The 20,661-nt window shown below is 40.8% G+C and overlaps 1 protein-coding gene across 5 annotated transcripts in view; it reads right to left on the reverse strand.

The window, feature by feature from the left end:
- Positions 1-20,661, reverse strand: part of il1rapl1a (interleukin 1 receptor accessory protein-like 1a) — a 159,049-nt gene that overhangs the window by 125,795 nt on the left and 12,593 nt on the right. For all 5 annotated transcript variants that reach the window (XM_069154178.1, XM_069154176.1, XM_069154180.1 and 2 more), the window contains exon 2: positions 8,019-8,120. In XM_069154178.1, the coding sequence (XP_069010279.1) occupies positions 8,019-8,100 (82 nt within the window). In that variant the 5' untranslated portion in view covers positions 8,101-8,120. The remainder of the gene's footprint in view (positions 1-8,018; positions 8,121-20,661) is intronic.

The following is a 20,661-nucleotide window of genomic DNA, read 5'->3' on the forward strand; positions in this document are numbered from 1 at the left end:
AGTATTCCTCCTCTGTGGGTGGTAAACTATTGAAAACACCTTTGGGGCTGGAATCAATGAAGGTGTTTCACCATAAGCACATTAACTTGAATGTAAGACAATTCTGAGGTAAGATGGCAGAAATGTGGTAGGCATGAAACTGCAGGTAAAACTGCCCTAAAACATGTTTGAACTTGGTGGGTGAGCTACCTACAGCAGTGTGTTTGTAAGGTGTGACTGCTAGACTGTTGGGTGGCAAGGTTGATAAGCAATAACCTACTATTGCTTATAATAACAACATCAGGCAGGAATATCCCGCTGCCATTTTCTGATCTTATCAGACCTACTGAAGCATAGTGTAATCATCCCTGCTGCTGTGTGGTGATTTTGTAATATTGGACGATGCCAGGGTTGCTGCGCGTCTCATGAGCTGCGGCCAAAAATGACCAACACAAAATGAAGGTGTAAAAAAATTACCATTTTTTCCATAGTGTCAACAAAGACACATATTGAACCACTAGGTTCAACAAAAGGAAAAGCAAAAAAAAAGGTAATCTAATGTAACTTTTCATTCCATTCCTATGAGCAGGGAGGCAGCAGTAAGGTAGTGCAGCTAGAAAAGGATTTGTGAGAAACCTTGTGAGAAAATGTTTATTGCTGCACCATCTTTTAATAGGGCATGTACTTTGCCTAATACACTCATGGTTAAGCCCCAGCACAGCTCAATCAGTCCCCTGTCTTTCTCCCTTTTTACCATCGGCCCAGAGTGGACACGCCAGGATGTGATACTCACATATCAGTATTATTGGTACAATCATGCGCAAAAAGCCCGATCGACCCCGAGCACAAAGCCATCAAGGCAGAATTAAAGCTATTACTGAAATCATATCAGTTCCACAGTGGCTGGTAAAATTCCTTTGTTATGACACATCACAGTCCAATAGGACTTCACTGATTTGTGTGTATTGCAGAGGAATGAATGAGCTGTCCAATTTTGATGCCTTGGGCTGATGACCATCTAAGCTGATCAGTCTGTCCGTGTGTTTTTTTTATCATGAGATTTGAGTTAATACTTTTCCAGGTCCATGTGACCACTTGTCTGAGCCTGCTAGACCAGGTTCTAAGTCTTCATTCTTTCAAATGTTGTTTGATCTCAAGAAAATGTAAATTTTTACTTTTAACTTAACCCCAAAAAGTATGCATTCAGAAGGAGGATATTGCTTTGAAGGACCAGAGGAAGTTTGACAAGACCGGGGGGAATGTTGGCTGCCCATGGCCCGAATCTAAAGAGGTTTATTTGGTTGACTGGCCAACTTCAACCACTGCTACTTCATCCTCAACTTCTCAAAGTGATTATTTTCTTGACTGATCTCTGTTGAAACTTTGATCCAGCCCACTGGACACAGCAGTGCCAACAGGTGTTTGAGAGGATCCACAGGGGGATTGACTCCACTCTGCACCAGATTTATACACTGGACACCGAGCTGGAAACCCTCAGGATAGAAAGTGTGATGAGGTTGTGTTATGATGTGAGTACCCAGTGAGGACACAACATACCAGCAGCATATGATGTTTAAGTTTCTAGGGATAAATAACTACCCTGTTTCCCAGAGTTCCTCAGTGCTAGGAAATTTGAGTCCTTATGATTATGAACAATGATTGTTTTTTTTATTTTGTTTTAATCAACTTGATGTCTACCAAAAACTAAGACTCTTAAAATTATCTTTTCAAATGACTCACAAATATAATCAACAAAAGAAATCTCTCAAATAAACCTAGTTTTACCTGATAAAACACTAACTGAGTGATCGTATCTGTTGTAGGTTGCTTTTTTTTTGTGGAACTAATCCATTTTTCCTTCAACAGTGTTTGGATCCCAAACAGTGGCGCTTCAAAGTTTGTAAATTCTTTAGATTTTTCCATATTGCTGCATAAAAGTGACTTCAAACATCATCAGATTTATACACAAGTCCCAAGGGTAGATATATGAAACGCAATTAAACTAATGATACAAAGATAATATACGTTGTCTGATATTTATTAAGCAAGTGTGTCATGGCTCAGAATATTGGTTGATGCTGATCAGGTGGGAAAGGTTACAAAAACCTCTTAATAGTTTGTGTTGTCTTTAAAAAATGAAAAACACTGCATTTCAATATAAGAATCTTATTCCACCAGTGAAGCATGGTGGTGGAAGTATCATGGTTTGCAGCAGATTCTGAGGGAAAATGTCAGAACATCTATCAATGAACTGAATGTTAAGTGAAAGGGGGTCATACAGCCAAACAACAATCCTAAGCACATAAGTCCTTCTACCAAAGAATAGTTAAAGGGGAATAAAGTGAAAGTCCTCACCTGAATCCGATAGAAATGTTGTGGAACGACCTAAAGTTCATGTCAAGAAACCCACCGACAGCCACCACCATTTATGGAGAAAAATATCAAATTGAAAAGGGTTCAAAACTTTCAACCACCACTGTATGTAATTTTCAGAATCCCCATTTTTGTATTCTAAACCATGTTTTTGTTGCAATGTGTTGAGATGTGCAGACAACGGGTTTTGAGTTTTGTGAAGGTTCTTGCTCCTATTCAACACTCTTCATTGTGGCTAACAGCCTACTGCAAACTGGTAATTGGGTTTGCGAGCAGACTGAGACCCAGGTTAAAGAGTCTCTGTCTTTTCGGATTAAAGTTTGGATCTTTATGGGCTGATCTCCAGCAGGGAAACTGGAGCGGGCCTGTTCAGGTCGAGCTGGGCCGGGTCGGACCACGGCACAGACAACTGGAGTCTGATGGATGGACCCTGACAGCTTGTCTCTGTCAGAGGACTGCTCACTGTCCCTGAGAGTGAATCTCTCGCAGTGTCAGCACGGCCTCGGTCAGTCCTCACTCGCGCAGAGGTGAGCAGAGTGCCTGGAGTGAAAACCCTCATTTGCAGCCGCACAGCATTCACACGCCAAAGATGTTGTTCAAACGTGACCAGAGTATGAGCAGCTCGTACACGCATCCACCGACCTACGCGCACAAAAAAAACAAAACACAAACCAACAACACCAGCCAACTCTAAATGATATCTAACCCTGCTGAGCTCGACTGGTCATTAAAAGCACGAGCAGCACCAAGCGTGGCACAAAGACATGGAACAAGAGACACACATTGCCTCCACACCTTTGGGAAACTCATTAGTCCGGGTAATACAGGCCCAAGCAGACGCCACACTGAATAATTATAGGATTTTGGAGTGCTACAACACTGGGAATGCCACCCGGACACTGGGGGGGGGAGAAATCAATTGAATAGTTGCTTTATCCAGCATCTCCTGAGGGCTAATCAGGCCCTCATAGCTGATGCCTTGCCTATAACTATTCAAACCAAATTCCCAACTCTTCCCACAATCCTACAGAAACAATAGAGTATTCCCATCTGAAACAGTGCGCCCCACAAACAAGTCATTAGAGCAGTAATCCAAACAGAGGTCTCTTTCTTAGTCTCAAACTTTATTCTCTTCTCTCTGTTTTATTAAAATGTCCGGCTTAGACTCCACAACAATAATAACTACTTTTAAATGACTTTGACCTAGGTCCATGTAAGAGGCCAGGGCCGGTCATATGAAGCACATTTAATAGCAGTCATGAGACTCCACCTGCTCCATCTCTTTCATCTCTAGCACGAGGACAAATGTCCCAAACCTGTGAACCAGAAAACAATCACTCACCGGGGGCTTTATCAGCCAATTAATCTCCTTTACCACCACATCTTTAACACAAACGCCTAACCTCCATCCTGTCCAGTCTGTCTGGGACTAGTGGAGGAAGGAAAGTTGAGAGGGCAACATTTTTGTGAAATAATGAACGAGTTCCAATAAAAATCATTTATTAAAGCGAAATAAAAATAAAACACTGAAAAAAAGGCTGCAGTACTTCTTTCTATATGTAAACAAACAGATGTGAAAAAAAACTTATTTTACTCAAAGTATGTAAACACTAAATGAGAGTTCAATTTCATGTAAACAACTTAATTGAAATTTGCATTTTGAACTTCCACCTCTGGCTGAATTTCTTTTCAAACATTAAAAAATAAATGTATTGTTAATTGCTCAATTAGGGATAATCAGTGCTGGTGTGAGTTCCATTAGTTTATGTGTAAATGTTTTCCCACCAATAAAAAACTATGTGTATAAACACATGCAATAGTGTCTGTGTTTCCATCCCTGTGTGACAGAAAGACAAAGTGATGACAAGTTTTACATGAGCTTGTTAGATTTTCCATGTGTCTCCATCTATTATAATCATTCAGGCAGACAAAGGGGCCTTTCGAAGTGGTATTAAATAGCCCAAATTGCACTGTGACAGTGAATCACCTTTGACCCCTCACTTTGGAGGTAATATTGACTTTACTGCTGTCGATATTTGACCGAAGGACTCAGAAGACCCACTTGATTGATCTGATGTGCTGTCCAGGCTCTAATCTATGTGGAAATCCTTCACGGTGCGAAGCATATAAACCACACAGTTAGTGGTGCGTGTGTGTGTGTGTGTGTGTGTGTGTGGGCACACAATCAAACATATGCACTTGGGAGCAGCACATACATATACACACACTTGCATTCAAACTCCTACTTCAACTATTATGTCACAACTCTGATTATAAAAATATGAAGTAAAACACATGTAGGCAGTCAATTGTGTATTGAAGACAATCAAGTTATATTCTATCAAATTAGTCCAATACTGTGTAACTGTGCACTCACCATAAGACAGAAAGCCCCTTATGACCTGAACCATCATATTCTACGATTTAGTGAGATAATAACCATACGCTGGATTATCTGTCCCCAAACTGATCATCAATTACATTGCTCTGATTTGAATTATATGAATGGCCGTGATCAAAGTACCTGGCTGATATATTAACAAGAGTTTAGTCTCGTATCTAAGCTATTGTTTTAACAAATTATAGGTTAAATGATTGTCTACAACCATATATTATATAGCAACATCAAGTATTTATGTCTATACAATTCTGTTTGTCTTTTAAAGACAATAACAGCGATTTTGAATCGTTTACATGCACATGACACCTGGGAGATTTAGCAGCATAGATGTACAGTACAAACCCTGGTTGGTTTACAGCTGAAGGACAGTGGACAATGCACTTCAGGTACTTTTAGACTTATCTTGTTTACTTTTGTTCATTTTCCCTCTTGGCGTGGTTCTTTGGGCAGATGTAAACACAACAATCATACCCAGGTATGGACAAAACAATCGCGCGCACACACAGTTTAGAAGAAGCATCCTCAGTTCAGTCACCAGTTAAGTGTGGAGTGATTCTATAGTGATGCGACCTCGGTCTGAACCAACTACAAAGTGTATTTTGCAAGTCTGAGTTGTTTCAGGTCTGTTTTGCATGCACTATTTAAATATGAATGAGACTAGGTCTAAACCCAGTATATGGCTGGCAGTGTGTGAAAGGCTTGAGGGCTTTTAATGTCATAATGCTGGGAGAAATGACAGCGGTAGGGTGGTCACTGGGCCAGACTCTGGCAGTTAAAGCTCTTTTTTTACAGGTCAGTCTACATCCCTACCCTCATCTATCGACATTAACTCTGGGTATTACATTACATTTCATTTAGCTGACGCTTTTATCCAAAACGACTTACGATAAGTGCATTTCAACCATGAGGGTACAAAACCCAGAACAACAAGAATGGGTAATGACAGAAAGAAGAAGATAGCGGATCTGGATCCCCCGAGATGAGCTGGAGGAAGTTGCAGGTATCAGGGACATCTGGGCTTTTCTGCTTTCCCTAATACCTTCGAGATGAAACGGACAGTCGCGGCATTCGGCCGACTATTTGTGAAACTTTGGTATCTCAGTCACTCAGTGACAGACATTTCCATTTATAGGGTTGGCTCTGCTGTTGCAGTCCAGCCAAAAAGCTAATGTGACTGACGAATGCTTGTCTGGCTGGCTAATATAATGGTGATATGGAGATAGCCAACTATCTCACCCTTCAAATATGTCAGCAAGCTTTTAAAAAGAAATATTTAGCAAAAATACAGATGAAATCTGCTGTGTCTATCTCAGCTGTAACCAGGCCTTTAAGCTGTTTCACTTCTGAAAGCCTTCAGTCAGTTATTTGGTTAGCATCATTAAATTTGTTTCCTGGGTGTACTTTATATTTTAGTGGGTGCATGGTTTAGTGCAGGGGTGTCAAACTCATTTTAGTTAAGGGGCCACATACTGCCCACTTTGATCTCAAGTGGGCCAGACCAGTAAAATCATAGCATAATAACGAAAATATTTCTCTATGTTTAAATCATTGGTGAAGGTTTTTGGATGATAAACCCTATTTTAAGGTCTTTCTACAACAAACTAGAAACATAAAGACCAAAAACTCAGACATCAGCCCACTGTTTATCTGCCTGGGCTCTCCTCTGCAGATTCCCTCGCTTTGTGACGCGTTTGACGTCAAACGCGTCACAAAGCGAGCAGCGAGCGCTGCTGCGTCCGGAGCAGACGTCGCATTTACGCTGTTTTTGAAGCAATTACTGGATTGATTAAAAAAATTACAAAACGTTTGTACTCATAAACCTCCATATTCTCATAGAAATGCAATTTATGTCTTTCTGTAATTTTCACACTTAGCAAAGTCATCCAGCGGGCCGAGCTGGACCCCTGGCGGGCTGGATGCAGTCCACGGGCCGCATGTTTGACACCCCTGGTTTAGTGTGTCCATTTTCTTTATTACGGACCATCTTTGTTTCTTGTTAAGTCACATCATTCATTGATAAGTTGCCCTTTTGCTCTTTGTGTCCTTGCCTGTCAAGTGAGTGTGCTTTCCTATAAATATCAAACTTTTAGCTAAAGGTCAGTCCCTTAAATCTTCAGACATGCCAACCCATGTGTGCAGGAGGGGACATGCATACCCAGAAACACAAAGACATAAAACCAATGGTGTAACAAACAGACACACACACACACACACACACACACACACACACACACACACACACACGTACGTTCCTGTAAGCAAGCAATGCATTTTACAATACTTCCTAAGATGGAAAGACTCCAGCTGAAGTTTGACACAAATGTGACAGCAAGTACTTTTTTAGGATTTAATAATAATTACAAATATTGGCTGCATAAAGTAGCAATATGATGAACAAAGTCTCCTTTTTCCCCTTGTGTATTAGATTGTCTTTGCAGTGTATTAACAGTGTGTGTGTGTTTAACACTGCTTCCCTAATACTCCCCAGTATTCATGTCATGAAAAGTTTCTACTTTCAGTCTTTTTGCTCTCTATTTTCTCTTTGACCTTTGCATTTGTTCACAATTGATGTTCAATTTGCTGGCATTTAGAGCCAAAATGAGTTTCACATTAACCCTTGGTGACCAAGTCATTGAGCAATTGGATCATTTGGGAGCTGTCACTCTCTCAAGGTTGCGGTAGGCCTACCTAATTCTAAGAAGTCCATATATATATTTACATTAAGTTACACGCTCCTCACCTGAGACACAAGCAAAAAAAGTCAATTTTTTTTAGCTAAATTGCTAAATTCTCCGATTGTGTGAGTACAACATTCTTTGGAATTTCCTGACCAACGTCTTTCTGAACAAATATTTTTTAATAAGTCTGCAGAATCATAGGGTAACACTGTTTAGTGCCATTTAGGAGGCACGATGTTGATACCTAACGGTAATTCTTCACCAGCTAAACATAATCCAACGAAGACAACAACTGCAATATTCTGTAAATTGACTTTCTATATTATCACAGACACAGAGGTTTAGAAAGCAACCACAGAAACAATTAAATCAAAGAAGTTAAATTCACCAGACGTCTCCAAACTACATCAACAACAGAGCCAGTCATTGATGGTTGGAGGCTACCATGACCTTAAGAGAAAACCCTGGACTCGCTCCTGCACATGTATGAAAACAGTCACTGACATACATTAACAAACAGGGTGTGCATGCGCAGGCTTCATACTGGAAGCCACACACGAGTTCGGAGGACACAGCGCTCTAATTACCTGAGCCTCTCTTCGAGACCACCTTCACACTCTTGGACAGGGTGATGTACAGCAGGATCAGCAGAGGGCTGGGAGGTCTCATCTTCCCCCCGTCCTCACAGCCTGGAAAGAGATGAGTGAAGGAAATAGAGGAGGGAAGGAGGAGGGAAGGAGGAGGGGAGAGAGAGAAAGAGAGAGCGAGAGAGAGAAAAAGGGCCATCAGTCACTGCCTGCAAATGAGATCAAGTACCTCCTTGTTGCTACTAGACAAGAGTGAGTGTCAGTGTGGAGAGATGTTCTGCAAACACTACAGCAAGCGAGCACACACACATCATTGTGCAAACATTTGCGCACATGCACACGCGCGCGCGTGCGCACACACACACACACACACACACACACACACACACACACACACACACACACACACACACACACACACACACACACACACACACACACACACACACACACACACACACACATCCTCGTACTCCAAGACCAACACACCACTTTCCACATTCCCCTGGGGGGTCTTTCTTGTAATGCTTCTCTTTCATGATTGCAAGTGAGACGAGTTATCATTACAGGGATATATTTCATGAAAAAACATTCACTAAGATGCTGACAAATCAATAAAGAAATAATTACATGTGTAAGAAACACCATTTTTAATTGGCATTTTCATTAAAAAAAAAAAAAGGAGACCTTGAGGGAATTTCAAATTATCACCATGTGACGGACAGAGATGTAACATATATCCCATACCAATAGCCCGTATCAACTCATATATTATATTAATTGATGGAGGTGACTCATTTTCTACTCCTCATCTTCTCTGAGTAAATGACATAATCTAACATGTAGTAATTACCCTCTAATAGCCGGTTCCTGAAATAGAGCTGGGGCTGTCGTATAAATTTGACGTTAAATGAAAAAAGAATGCACTCATCAAAGAAACAGTTTATTAGCTTACACTGCAATACCCTTCGAGATCAACCGTCACCTAACTGCAATAATAAGCTCGACAGACAACACAAGAAACAAGAGAGCGTTAGAGAGGAAATCAGTGAAAGTTTGAAATGGTAGACAAGAAAGCAGCTGTTTTGGTTAGCTTAGCTAGGATATAGAGACAAACTGCAGTCTAACGTTAACAAAGTCCATTTAGATCTTAAGCTCAATAATACAGCGAAGGAGGAGACGAAGGTCTGGCAGAGCCTCACTTTTTATTTTATTTTTTGTCATATGTGCTTTGACTGCTACCCTTTATGCAATTTACAAGATGATATTAAGGGACTTTGAAACTTTCAAGATCTCAATGTGAGATCTCCTGTTAATAGCAGAAGCTTTGGCCAATAGTTAACAACAAGGGTATATTAATTGGAGGGACTCTCACTGGAATAGCAGTGACATTAAATGCTAAGATGACATTTAAAATGAAGTGGGTGTGTGCTCCTTCCAATACATTAGTGGTGCTTTCAACCTACTGGGGTCCACATTTTTCTGTTATTAACTCTTCAGGGTTATGATGTTCTGTGGTACAAACTTTGCCCACCCACCTGCTTTATAAAAGACTTTACACAATTAAAAAAAAATACAGGGGTATCCACACTGTACCAGATCTTTTTTTGGAGGCTTCCTATTATCCTGACAGAAAAAAACATGTGAATTTCCCTTGTGCAAATACTCATGTGATCATGTGAGCAGATGTGATTTTGCCCATCGGAAACATGTGGTTCTGGAACATTTTCATGGTGCTAAGTTCCCACTTAATTTCCCCATGTTATCATACATTGTAATGTGGTAAACATGGGAAACTCATGGGTTTTTTTTCTTTAAGGGTACAGCCTACCACGAGAAAGACTATAGACTCCCTAGTTTTGGGGCCTGATTTCGACTGGTAGGTTCTTTGGACAAACATTAAGGAAGCTCGCAATCCTGACTCCTAACAGATTCCTACTAACTGTATTCACTGGACATATCTAACCTCGCTGAAACTCCACTGCATGAGCGCTGTAGATGGTCTGCTGTGTGGTTTATGCATGACGAAGGCCACTTATGTTCACGATGTTGGACGGTCCAACAATTTTACAGTTCTGGACTGAAGCGGCAGCACGGCTGTCTGACTTGGCATTAGTGACAGTCCTATGGCGACTACGCCCGTCTTATCATTAAGTAATCTGTTGGAACTTAATATCACAAAGCTTAAAAAGCTTCTAAAAATATTACTGTCTTCTCACTCCTTTAACATCAGACACGGGGTCCTTATATTTTTGGATGTTATTTATCTTGTCATGTGTGCCACAGCTGATTTACTAAAAGATCTTTCAGGTCGACTCCTACGCCACACCTTGTGTTCCCATATGTCAGCATTATTACCTATAGTCACCATTCAAAGCGGGCCAAACGGTGGGCACATCAATGTCTTGCCACATTTTGGCCAACTGCCATGATTTCCTATTAATTTTTATTGACAAAAAGGAACACGTCCCTTACCTTAACTCGTGCCTTTCAAAGTGATTAAATAGAAGCACTCAGTTTCCCTCTGTGTCTACATGTCTGTGTGTGTGTGTGTGTGTGTGTGTGTGTGTGTGTGTGTGTGTGTGTGTGTGTGTGTGTTAGGCATATATCATTTTTCTGATTGCATTGATTGAAAGCTGGTAACCAACAGCGACTGTCTCTCCAGTGAGTGTGCGTGGGAGGAAGGTTGGTGCTCTCTTCTCTTTTGGTATTTATTTGCTTTACATTACAAATAATTACATTGCCGTGTGGATTCATGTACGTAAATTCAAATATCATTTGCAATTTGATATACTTATTTGATTAGATTTTTTTTTTTACGGTACGTGCTTGCTGTTTTTTGTGTGAAACTTCTTTCGGTTTGTAAACTCTATGCGTAGTTACAAAAAGTCTGCTAGGTGTGTTCATTTTACACATGGATTAAAGATATAAGATACAATATTTTAATCAGAGATATTAGGTAGACTGTTTACAGTGGGCAGAACCAGGTTAGATATTTCCCCTATTTCCAGTTAGCTTCATAGAGACATGTGAGCGACACCAATCTCCTCATTAAACTCTTGACAAAAAAGTGAACTAACTCATTTCAAACAATTTTGAACTTTAACTTGTCTAACATTTTAAACTTTCGCTAGTTTAATTTTCCAATGTCCTGGTATCAAAAGTTGAGTGGAAATCTATAGCCTTGTTTCATTTTAAGACCGAGAACAACAGAAGGGACGGAGTTGGCACAGTCAAAGCTCTTATACTCTTTACTAAAGTTGTCAGTGTTGCTGAGGAACCAGACAACCTAAAGGCTATAGGAGGAAAGGAGGCAATTCAGCCAGATCCATGTTTCTGTCAATCTAGCTATATATATAAAAAAAAAAGAAAAAAAAAAAAAAGGGGAACAACACAGATAATTAACCCAATGAACCTGAAAGACGACGGGACCCTGGCCTTTGAAGACAGAAACTGAGAGAGACAGAGCCAGGACGAACATTGGAATCTGCAGCGAGTCACGTGGCCTCCAGATTAGCATAACTAATGAAAGGAGCCTCTCTCAGTGTGTGTTTACACGACACTCTCAACTCCTGCTTTAAAAAGGAGCCTTTCTCTCCTCCGCGATCACATTATACTCGGAAACAACTTTCAGTCGATAAAACACCGCTCGACCAATAACATTCTGGCAAATGCCAAAGCTTAAGGATTTGCAGCTTTTTGTACAACTAAAAGGCCTTTCAAAAACATGGCAAAAAAGATGATCAGTTTAAATGTGTGTTTTTGGAGTTCTCAGTCTTCAAGTCCCTCAACTGACATTGATTAAACGTCTGAAAACTCATATCTGTTCATTAAAATTCAAGAAATGTAAAGCCTTAGACTGGTGTAGATGTAGCTCTAACTTTTGCCTCCATTCACTACGAACATATATAGAATGTGCAAATATTCCCCGCTTCTATCTCCACCCACCGCTGGACTGCAGCACGAGGTCAGCAGCTCACCTTCAATTCTGCTCATCAAACACACAAACCTCTGCTTGTTTTTCTGTTTTTCTAGATACTGTATGCGACACGGAGGCAAATGGTAAATTTGGAGTAATTTGGCTACAAACGTTTGAACCAGAAACAGACCCTGAAGAAGAACAACCAGAAAGAAGACGGACCTGGCACCTTTGGTATGTGACATTTGGCTGTCTGTCTGAATCCGTGTCACTGGTAGCGTGTAAAAAAAACACATGGACGTTGTAACATAGGTACAAACTTGACTTTTAATGGATGGGGCATCCAGTGCCCTGGAGGTTAATATGAGCACCATTACCACATCTCATTACCCACTTTTGCAAAACTGTAAACTGTTCAGTCTTGGCAAAATGCAAAAAAAGACAAAATTTCAAAAGTTATCTAAGTTGATTAAATTATAAGTGTTTCAATAAATTCCGAAGTAAAATACCTGTGTCTCTGGGAAGCAGCTGAAAAATCTGTTGTTCTTCCTGTACCAGTGCCGTCATTTGGTGTTTGCAGTGACATTGTTGGTGGCCGGAAGAACTACAGGATGACTGTGCTGATAGTGTAGCCGTGAGGTCACGCTCTAAATGTCAAACAAAAACAAAACTAAACCTTGTTCGCCTCGCTTGTACGGCAACTAGCTACGTTTCCAACCCTGAAAGGTGCATCCCCAAATGTGTGCAGAGGACATTATGAACGAGGAGGATACATTTTACCGTGTTTTGGCTGATTTGAATATTCAGCCGTATTTATTTGAGCTAGATTATAAGGCTGAAGAAGAAAGGCATCAGAGGGAAGCCGGCGCTGCAGCTGAGTTAGCCGTGCAGGAGGATCTGGTCGTTCAGGACCACCCAGAGCTGCTGAGAGAAAACAGCGACTAGTGGTGCATTTGCTCAAATTCCCCTCCGATGCCAACGGAAACAGAATCCTTCTGCTGCAATGAATTTCAGCGTGGGCAGTTTTTGTTGGATACCGACCGAGATAGACATTCGTTTGCTTTACTATGAATAAAAGTTGTCTTCCTCATTTGAACATATGTCTGCTGAAGACCTTCTACAATATGCAGTTAATAAACAGGAAAAGACAACCAGCAGCAGAGAGCCCACGACCAATGCAACCAATGCGACGAATGCAACAATTTGAGCAACAAAGTCGGTGAGTGTTGAGATATACAATAACGTCGGTTTTCTAAATACATTGTGCTGTTTGCGTTTACAATTGGAGCTAATGTTACAGTATATGTTTGGGGCTTGTATCTTCCTGATTAATGACCACCTTTATTACTATCGTTCAGCTGCTTCTCGTTTTTTTGTCGAGTGGGCGCTACAAGGTGAGAGACTTTGCAGGGGAACCAAAGGATTTGGGGGTTTGGCATCAGGAGCTCATGTGCAATGCATCCTGGTACAGTTGGCTCTGCTGGGACAGCTCAATGAGCAGGACAACTCTAAAAAGAGCTTCCTTGGTCCATACAGGTCGCACTGCGGAATCTATTGCTTCAATTGAGTTATCATCAGCAATGAATGGACATCCACATTCATCCACATTAAGAGTTTTCGCTTGAAAAATAACTGAATGATTGGCGAGGGGAGGTAGGGGGGTGAGGGTGGGGGTAGCTGGAGCGTGGAGCTGCACTGCACTTCTCCATCCTCCCGGTCACAGTCTAATTCAGTGGAACAATGTCAGTGACCCTCCTCTGTATCCCAATCATGTCACGCCTTCACAAGCTCAGTGGGCTTTGGCTCCGGCAAGCCATGACATCACCCGGCCTGCCATCCTCACACAGAGAGGGGCATTGTGCACCTCACACGCCCACCACAAACACCCAGCACACCTCGTCTCCCCTCACCTTTTCTTCCCCTTCACCCCCCACCCACCCACCCACCCCTCCCACACACACACACACACTTCTTATTTCCCGAAATATCACCACAAAGAAACTGTAACCGCAACACAAAAGAGCTTTTTCTGACAGTTAAAATCAGAATCCAGGTCAGACCGACCGGCTCTCCAGAACAGACGGCTTGTTGATGGACAGATTGGGACGAAGCATTAACACACATTAGACACCAGTCTGCAAACTCAGGAGGGAGCCTTTCTCAACTGCCCAAGTTTAGTTCCTGTAATAAACGTAGCTATTTGCAGTGACTGAGTGGAGGGCTGTTTTTTTCTTTTCTTACGTCACTCAACTCTCGAAGGTACTTTCATCATTTCCTCATGCTAAGATATGGCTAAACAATGTAGTAATTACCTTTAAGGTTCATTCAAAACCAAAGCAGAGTTCATTTAACTACACAAGACAAATTTCTCTGAGTGTAAGTGGCTCACCTGGCCTTTTCTGAACAGATCTGAATACAGCTAGAACTCAGAGGGCAACGTGGCACAAACACGATTATGTTGAGCTGACTTGACTCAATTAAACGACCCCCCTGTAACCTCTAAAAAGCAAAAAAGTTGGTGACTTTATAAATGTATAAACTGCACAGAAGTATCGAGTAGTACATATATATCTTCATATTCTAATATGACGTTTTAGCCTTGCTAAGGCCCAGCTTTTTTCCCTGAGGCGTCAGGAGCAGGTGTGTTTGAGGAGGCGCACACACACAGAGGCATGGCGTGATATCCACGCTTCAGTGATGCATGAAGCATGCACACATCATCACACACAGTAGCACACATGCTGTTTGCCTGCTGCTTTTTTTTATCAGAAAATGAGGGGCATTGCCTGGCACTGCCTGCTGACTCGCCCCAACAAAGGAATTTACTGTCTGTTTCCATTGTAATGGGACTGCATCTTCCAGGATAGCAGTATCTCTTCCCAAATTCATTTATCATCTCACGCTATTTGTTGCCAGTGCAATCTCTCTGCTGTGTGCATGTGGTGTGTTTATGTGCACTGGACTCTGGGTCATAGTACAATTTTCTTTTTCTCAAGACTTCACAAGACACAGATTCACGCATTACAGGCAGAAAACGAAAACACCTTGGTTTTTAGCTCGGTTACTGCTGATATAGTCTGCAGTTGTGCCATTTTAAGACAGAGAGGGGAAGCTCCGCCATCTTGGCATAGCTAGCTGCGGGTGATTGATCATGTGATTTGGGGATTTAATCCAATTTGAAGGCAGCCTGCACTGGGGTCTCGGGTAAAGTACATATTCATAGCAAGACGTGGCAGGACCAGAAATACAGACATTGCAAATGTACATTTGAACAGAATTTATCAGAAACCTGTGGATGCTACTTTGAAATCGTGTTGCTTGTTGATGTCCACTGGCTTTAAAATATAAATAAGGCCATCTAGTGGTGTTATTACAATAAAGGAATTGCTTCAAGTAAAGTTTGTATTGATAGTGTGTGAAGTTCTGGTTTTCTCAACTCAGAAAAGATTCAACCAATCAGAAGAGAGGGTCACTGATCTCAACACACCTTAAAAACGCAAACCCAAAACAGCCTGCTCCTGGTAGAGTTCTACAGAAAAGCTTAAGAGAGGAGATATAATATATATATTATATAACGATATTAAGGTGGTTTTTAAAACTTTAAATTTGAGAGTTTTATTCATAATCTTGATTTCCCAAAGAAAAGTGTCCAATATGAGACCTTTAAGACATTAGATCTGACTTATTCAGGTGCTGTTGAATAGAAAACACATGTCAAATTGTGCATTTAAACTAACTAATTTAAAGCTGGACTGTTAGAGTTTGAAGTTCGTTAAGACAAGAGCATTAACGACGATGTCTCTAGTCTGTCTCTGCTGAACACAAGGATTGAGGATAATGTAGTTCTCAGAACTAGGTGACTTTTATTTGCCGAGCAGCAAGTACAAGGGATTAAACTCTCTCTGGACACATGAATAGACCAGTAGTGATTTTTGATCAATATTGCATGAGTAATAATCACAGAATATTAAAAGAGAACTCGACAAGTGGAAATATTTTTCTGCGTTGTATTCAGATCCCCTGGTGTCACGAGATAGGAATATGTATATGTGGTATTTGTAAACCATCCTGTATTCTACAAACTACTACATTATGTATGTGCTTTAACAACCACTGACTGTACAGAATAACCTTTGAAGAAACGCTCTGAGGGACATATAAACTGATAACACTGTTATTATTGCGCAGGTTTAACGCTCAAGTCAAAAGCGGCAATTAGTGAGAAAGTTAAAATTATTCAAAAAAGGAAGTAAATCTGTGCGTCACTAACTTTCAATGTTCTTCTCTTAATTTGCAGTTTTAGATACTCAACATCAACGTCACTAAAAATCAAATACGACACCAACACACAGAGTGGCCAGAAATAAAGATGAAGACGACAAGCACAAGCACACACACACATACACAGTCACATACAAGTCAATGAGTCATAGGTGTTTCTGTGTGTCACTGTGTCAAAGAGATTCATGCTGGGAGAGCAAAGTAAACAGCACAGCACACTGCAACTATGCAAACTGTACGTCTACCTGTTCCTTTGTCTGCTCAATGTGGCATCGATGTGTACATGTGTGTTTGCTCTGCTGCTCGCCAGACGTGTCACAGTGTGAGTCAGGCCCCTTGAGTATTATTCTGCTGCAGTAATGCGAATCACTGCCTCAGAATAAAAAACAAAACATAAAGCCTGGTGGTACGCTCAGTGGGCTATGGTTAAAATGCATTTGACCACTTTTGACCATGACCAGCCCTCATTAATCTCCAGAGGCTGGCCATAGGTGGTTAGAGTTAACGAGCAAGGTGCTGGGAGCTGTGACCTGCCTCAGTCCCAACATGCACCTCCTCACTGAGAGATTAATTACCACACCATTCAGAGCCAGTCCGCACCCCCTGCTGTTCTCCCAATTTTGAACATGGACATACCGCACATGCACATAAGGAGCGCATAAAAAGCAACATTGTGTACACAATTAATTAAAAGAGCTTCAAGGCAAACTAAAGCCATTTGCACACGATCGGTCAAGAGCAGAGCAGTGGGTTGTTCAGGTCTGAGTTCAGACACATTCCACCAGCGGTGAAGCATTTTCTTCCAGTTGTTGTTGATTGCTCTCAGCTACGTCCCCCGTGTCCACGCAATTGTCAGCTGTCCAAGGATGACTGGCTGCGGAGATGCTCTCATGCTCCCAGTCAATGCCGCCTTTGATGGAGAGCAGGGGCCAATGCTCTCCTCACCCATTTAGTCAACACAGCCCACTGCGGGTAGCCAGACCACCACTGACATACAGATAGACTAAAAAACACTGTCAAACACAAAACAAACACACATGGATGTGACGAACATATTTAGGTATGCACACACACTGCAACTTTCACATACAATACAATGTAGGTAGTGCCTTCTTTCTTAGATTAGATTTAAATTTGTTCTTTATATTATTTCTGACTATTGATCTAAACTTATTTATTTTACTATTTAACTGAAGTTCCTACAATTGGAATGTGTATGGTTTAATCAAGCAGCAACCCACTGTGGCGTCACTCACTGGTTTGTGAGCTGACATTTTAAACCTGGCGTCTGAAGTGACCATGGAATATAGTGAAAGAGCCATTGCATAACACAATTTGTAAATAATGTTTCAGAAATGTTTTGTTTCTGATTTGTATCCCTATAATATTTATACAACAATGATTTATTAGTTGTGGTGTCAATATACACTACGGGTCATCTTACATACAATGCATAGCTCTGTCTCTCTCCTCGTCTCTTTTCTTTTTCAGTCTCAAACACACTCCCACCACATGAATGTGGGAGGACTGAGGTCAGTCTTTACCATAAAACAAGTGATCCTTTTGTCGTGAATCATGTAGCCAAGCAAAAGAGCTGGATATTTGTTTCAGATTTGCTAAATTGCGTCCTCTCATCGACTTAAGTAAATAAAAATACCACCAAATGGTTATCAATTCATTTAAATAGATTCTTATTTTATCAGGCGTAGAACATAATATCCTTCATTTGCCAAACTGCAGTCTGATATTGACATCTACTGTTAGAGGGCATCCAAGCATTCAATGCAATGCCAACCCACTTGTCTAAATGTGATACTGTTGTTGCAGCAGAATGCATTACGTGTGCACACACACACACACACACACACACACTGCTGAAGGTATCAGGCTCTGAGATTTGTCCCAGAATAATGTCAGTGTGATGGACGTTTTGAGTCAAATTAAATTTTTGTATTCATCAATACATGTTTAGAAATAAACTAAAAGCCTCAGGGGAAACATGATTCTTTGGACTCTAAAACACAATACAGAAGTCGAGGTTTCAACAACATAATATGGGCCCCTTCTAGGATAAACTGTATCTGGAATTGCCAAAGCTTTCCTGAAACCTCTCAATCCTAGATAGAGAAAGAGGGCTGTTATCTGACAGACATACAGCTGCTGTAGAAAAGCACAGTCCCCTGATGAGGAATCAGCAGCCGCTGTTTACAGTGGAAACACACTGCCATATGTTGCAGACTGCACAAAAACTGTGGCAGTGATGAAAAAGTGAAATTTGGCATGCGGTAAATAGCATTGGAAAAAGACGATACATTTACTATATATTCCCCTCCTATAATGCCTGTGGCTGTGAAATATGCTGGATGTGCCTATATTACTGGTGTGTGGAGGGGCATTGCGGTCCATCCTCTCAAACAGACACTTTTTTTTTTTTTTTTTTCCCCTCCTAAAACACAGCTCCCCGAAGACAGGAAATGCTGGCCTGAGCGGTTTTCAGCTACAATGTGCATTTACGCTTTGGTATCCATGACAGAGTCTATCCTATTGTCTAGAGAAGCCATCGTAGTGGCAATGGAGCCTAAATGAGGCCAATAATGGTTCTCTGCTCAGTCCCCAGAGTCTTGCCTGTTTAAAAATCGATTCTCTGCTTGACTAGGGACAAGCTGGGAATAGAGAGAAGTGGAAGAAATGGAGAGGAAAGTGGGGTAAGGGTGGGGGGGTTGGTCTACATAGATTGCCATGTACGTAGCGGAGAGAGAGGGACCACCAAACTATTTTCAAACTGTGGCAGTCGAGGAAGCTGCAGCTGTTGCAGTTTTTTCATTAAGTACTGCTACAGTGTTGGCTAATAAAAGCCATCAGTATGTTTACTGTGTGTGTGAAACAGAGGGCACGAAAACACTTAATTTGCTCGTCAAATAACCGGCTGATGTGTTTGAGGTTGATGCATCGCCATGTTGCAATCAAAATTTGTGGTCAGTGCAGAATGGCAGTGTGCGATTTGAGGCAACACAACCCTGTTGAAATTCACGTACTACACGTGTAAGTGTACTAACATACAGTTCACTACATGTAAGCGCACCAACAGAAATACGCACATTGAGACGGTCATCAGCCGTTCCGGATATTCGATGCCTCCGCAACACAATCTACGTTCCTGGCTGACAGTAATCCACTGGGATACACATGAAGAGGCTCAAACATAATATAAAAAGCAGTCATTATGCAGCACTTGGAAACCGTGGTTTTAACAGAAGCTGGTAGAAACGTAACGAAGCCGTAATTGCACATTATAGAAAAGTGGATGATTGGCCTTGCAAAAGTCTGCAGTCCTTTAGTGCCCTTCTAGTTTCCAATGTGTTCAGCTTGCTAATACTGAATGTTTGTCCTGCTATTTATAAGTAAATAATAAAATGAAAAACACTTGATTATGTAGCTCATTATTTAAACAATATCCTTGAACTGTAAAAATGTAAGGTCATCCCAGCTATATACACACTATCAACCAATAGATGCACATAAAGCTATCTCTAAACAGTTTACACTGTAGAGTACAACACTGTAGTACCGGCACAGTATTTATTCTCTTTGCATTTTAAGTCTATTTGTGCAGAACAGTTTTAAACCAGACCGTCACCCTGTGCATCTCACTGTTTCCTGTACACAAAAGCTTTATGTTTGTTTGTTTAGCTTTTATTATCTTTGTTTAGTAGTATGTCTTCTGGTGCTTCTTGCACTACATGGTGAGAGCTACAACTTAAGTCAAATATGTGTTTATATACCTCACCAATAAACCTAATTTTAATATAAATTTGACAAGGCACTCCAGTTCTCAAAACGCGGCCCATTTTTTAAGTCAGAGAAATTGATTTCCTTGATTGCAACATCTTGTTTTCATTAGCATGTTGCCTGTGATATGATTGACAGAAGGCATGTCTGAAAGTTATAACAGAGAATGCAAACTATGTGTCCATAGTTTTACTTTGTAGAAAAGACTCTGAAAGAAGTGAATCAGGAGGCAAACATTCGGTGGCGTCTCATTTCTCTTCCCAGCTTTCACAATATTTCCATGCGTGCACATTAATATGAAACAGTGATGGAAACTTTGTCTGCAAATGTATGATCGTTCTGATGAAACTTAGCAACAACTCACTCATAGAGATGGATTACTTTTACAAACTCAATACAACCGTAACAATATTTTCCTTGATTTGGATTTTTTTTTTTCTAGAGTTTCAGCAAAATTAGCAAAATTTTGTAAAATAGAGTTATAACAAAAATATCTTGAGTAATGCACCAAACAGTGTGGAGGTGTAACATTAAATATCTATATATAATATCATACATATCATAACTCAAATAAGATATCATCCACCATATCCTTCATCCAATCCAAATAACAAGAATTTACTTTGTTCATGCAAGAGAAGAGACTCAATCACA

The sequence above is a fragment of the Embiotoca jacksoni genome, unplaced genomic scaffold, assembly GCF_022577435.1.
Source record: "Embiotoca jacksoni isolate LCO1_2020_lvr unplaced genomic scaffold, fEmbJac1.0.p SCAF_2, whole genome shotgun sequence".
In the NCBI taxonomy this organism is placed as follows: Eukaryota; Metazoa; Chordata; class Actinopteri; family Embiotocidae; genus Embiotoca; species Embiotoca jacksoni.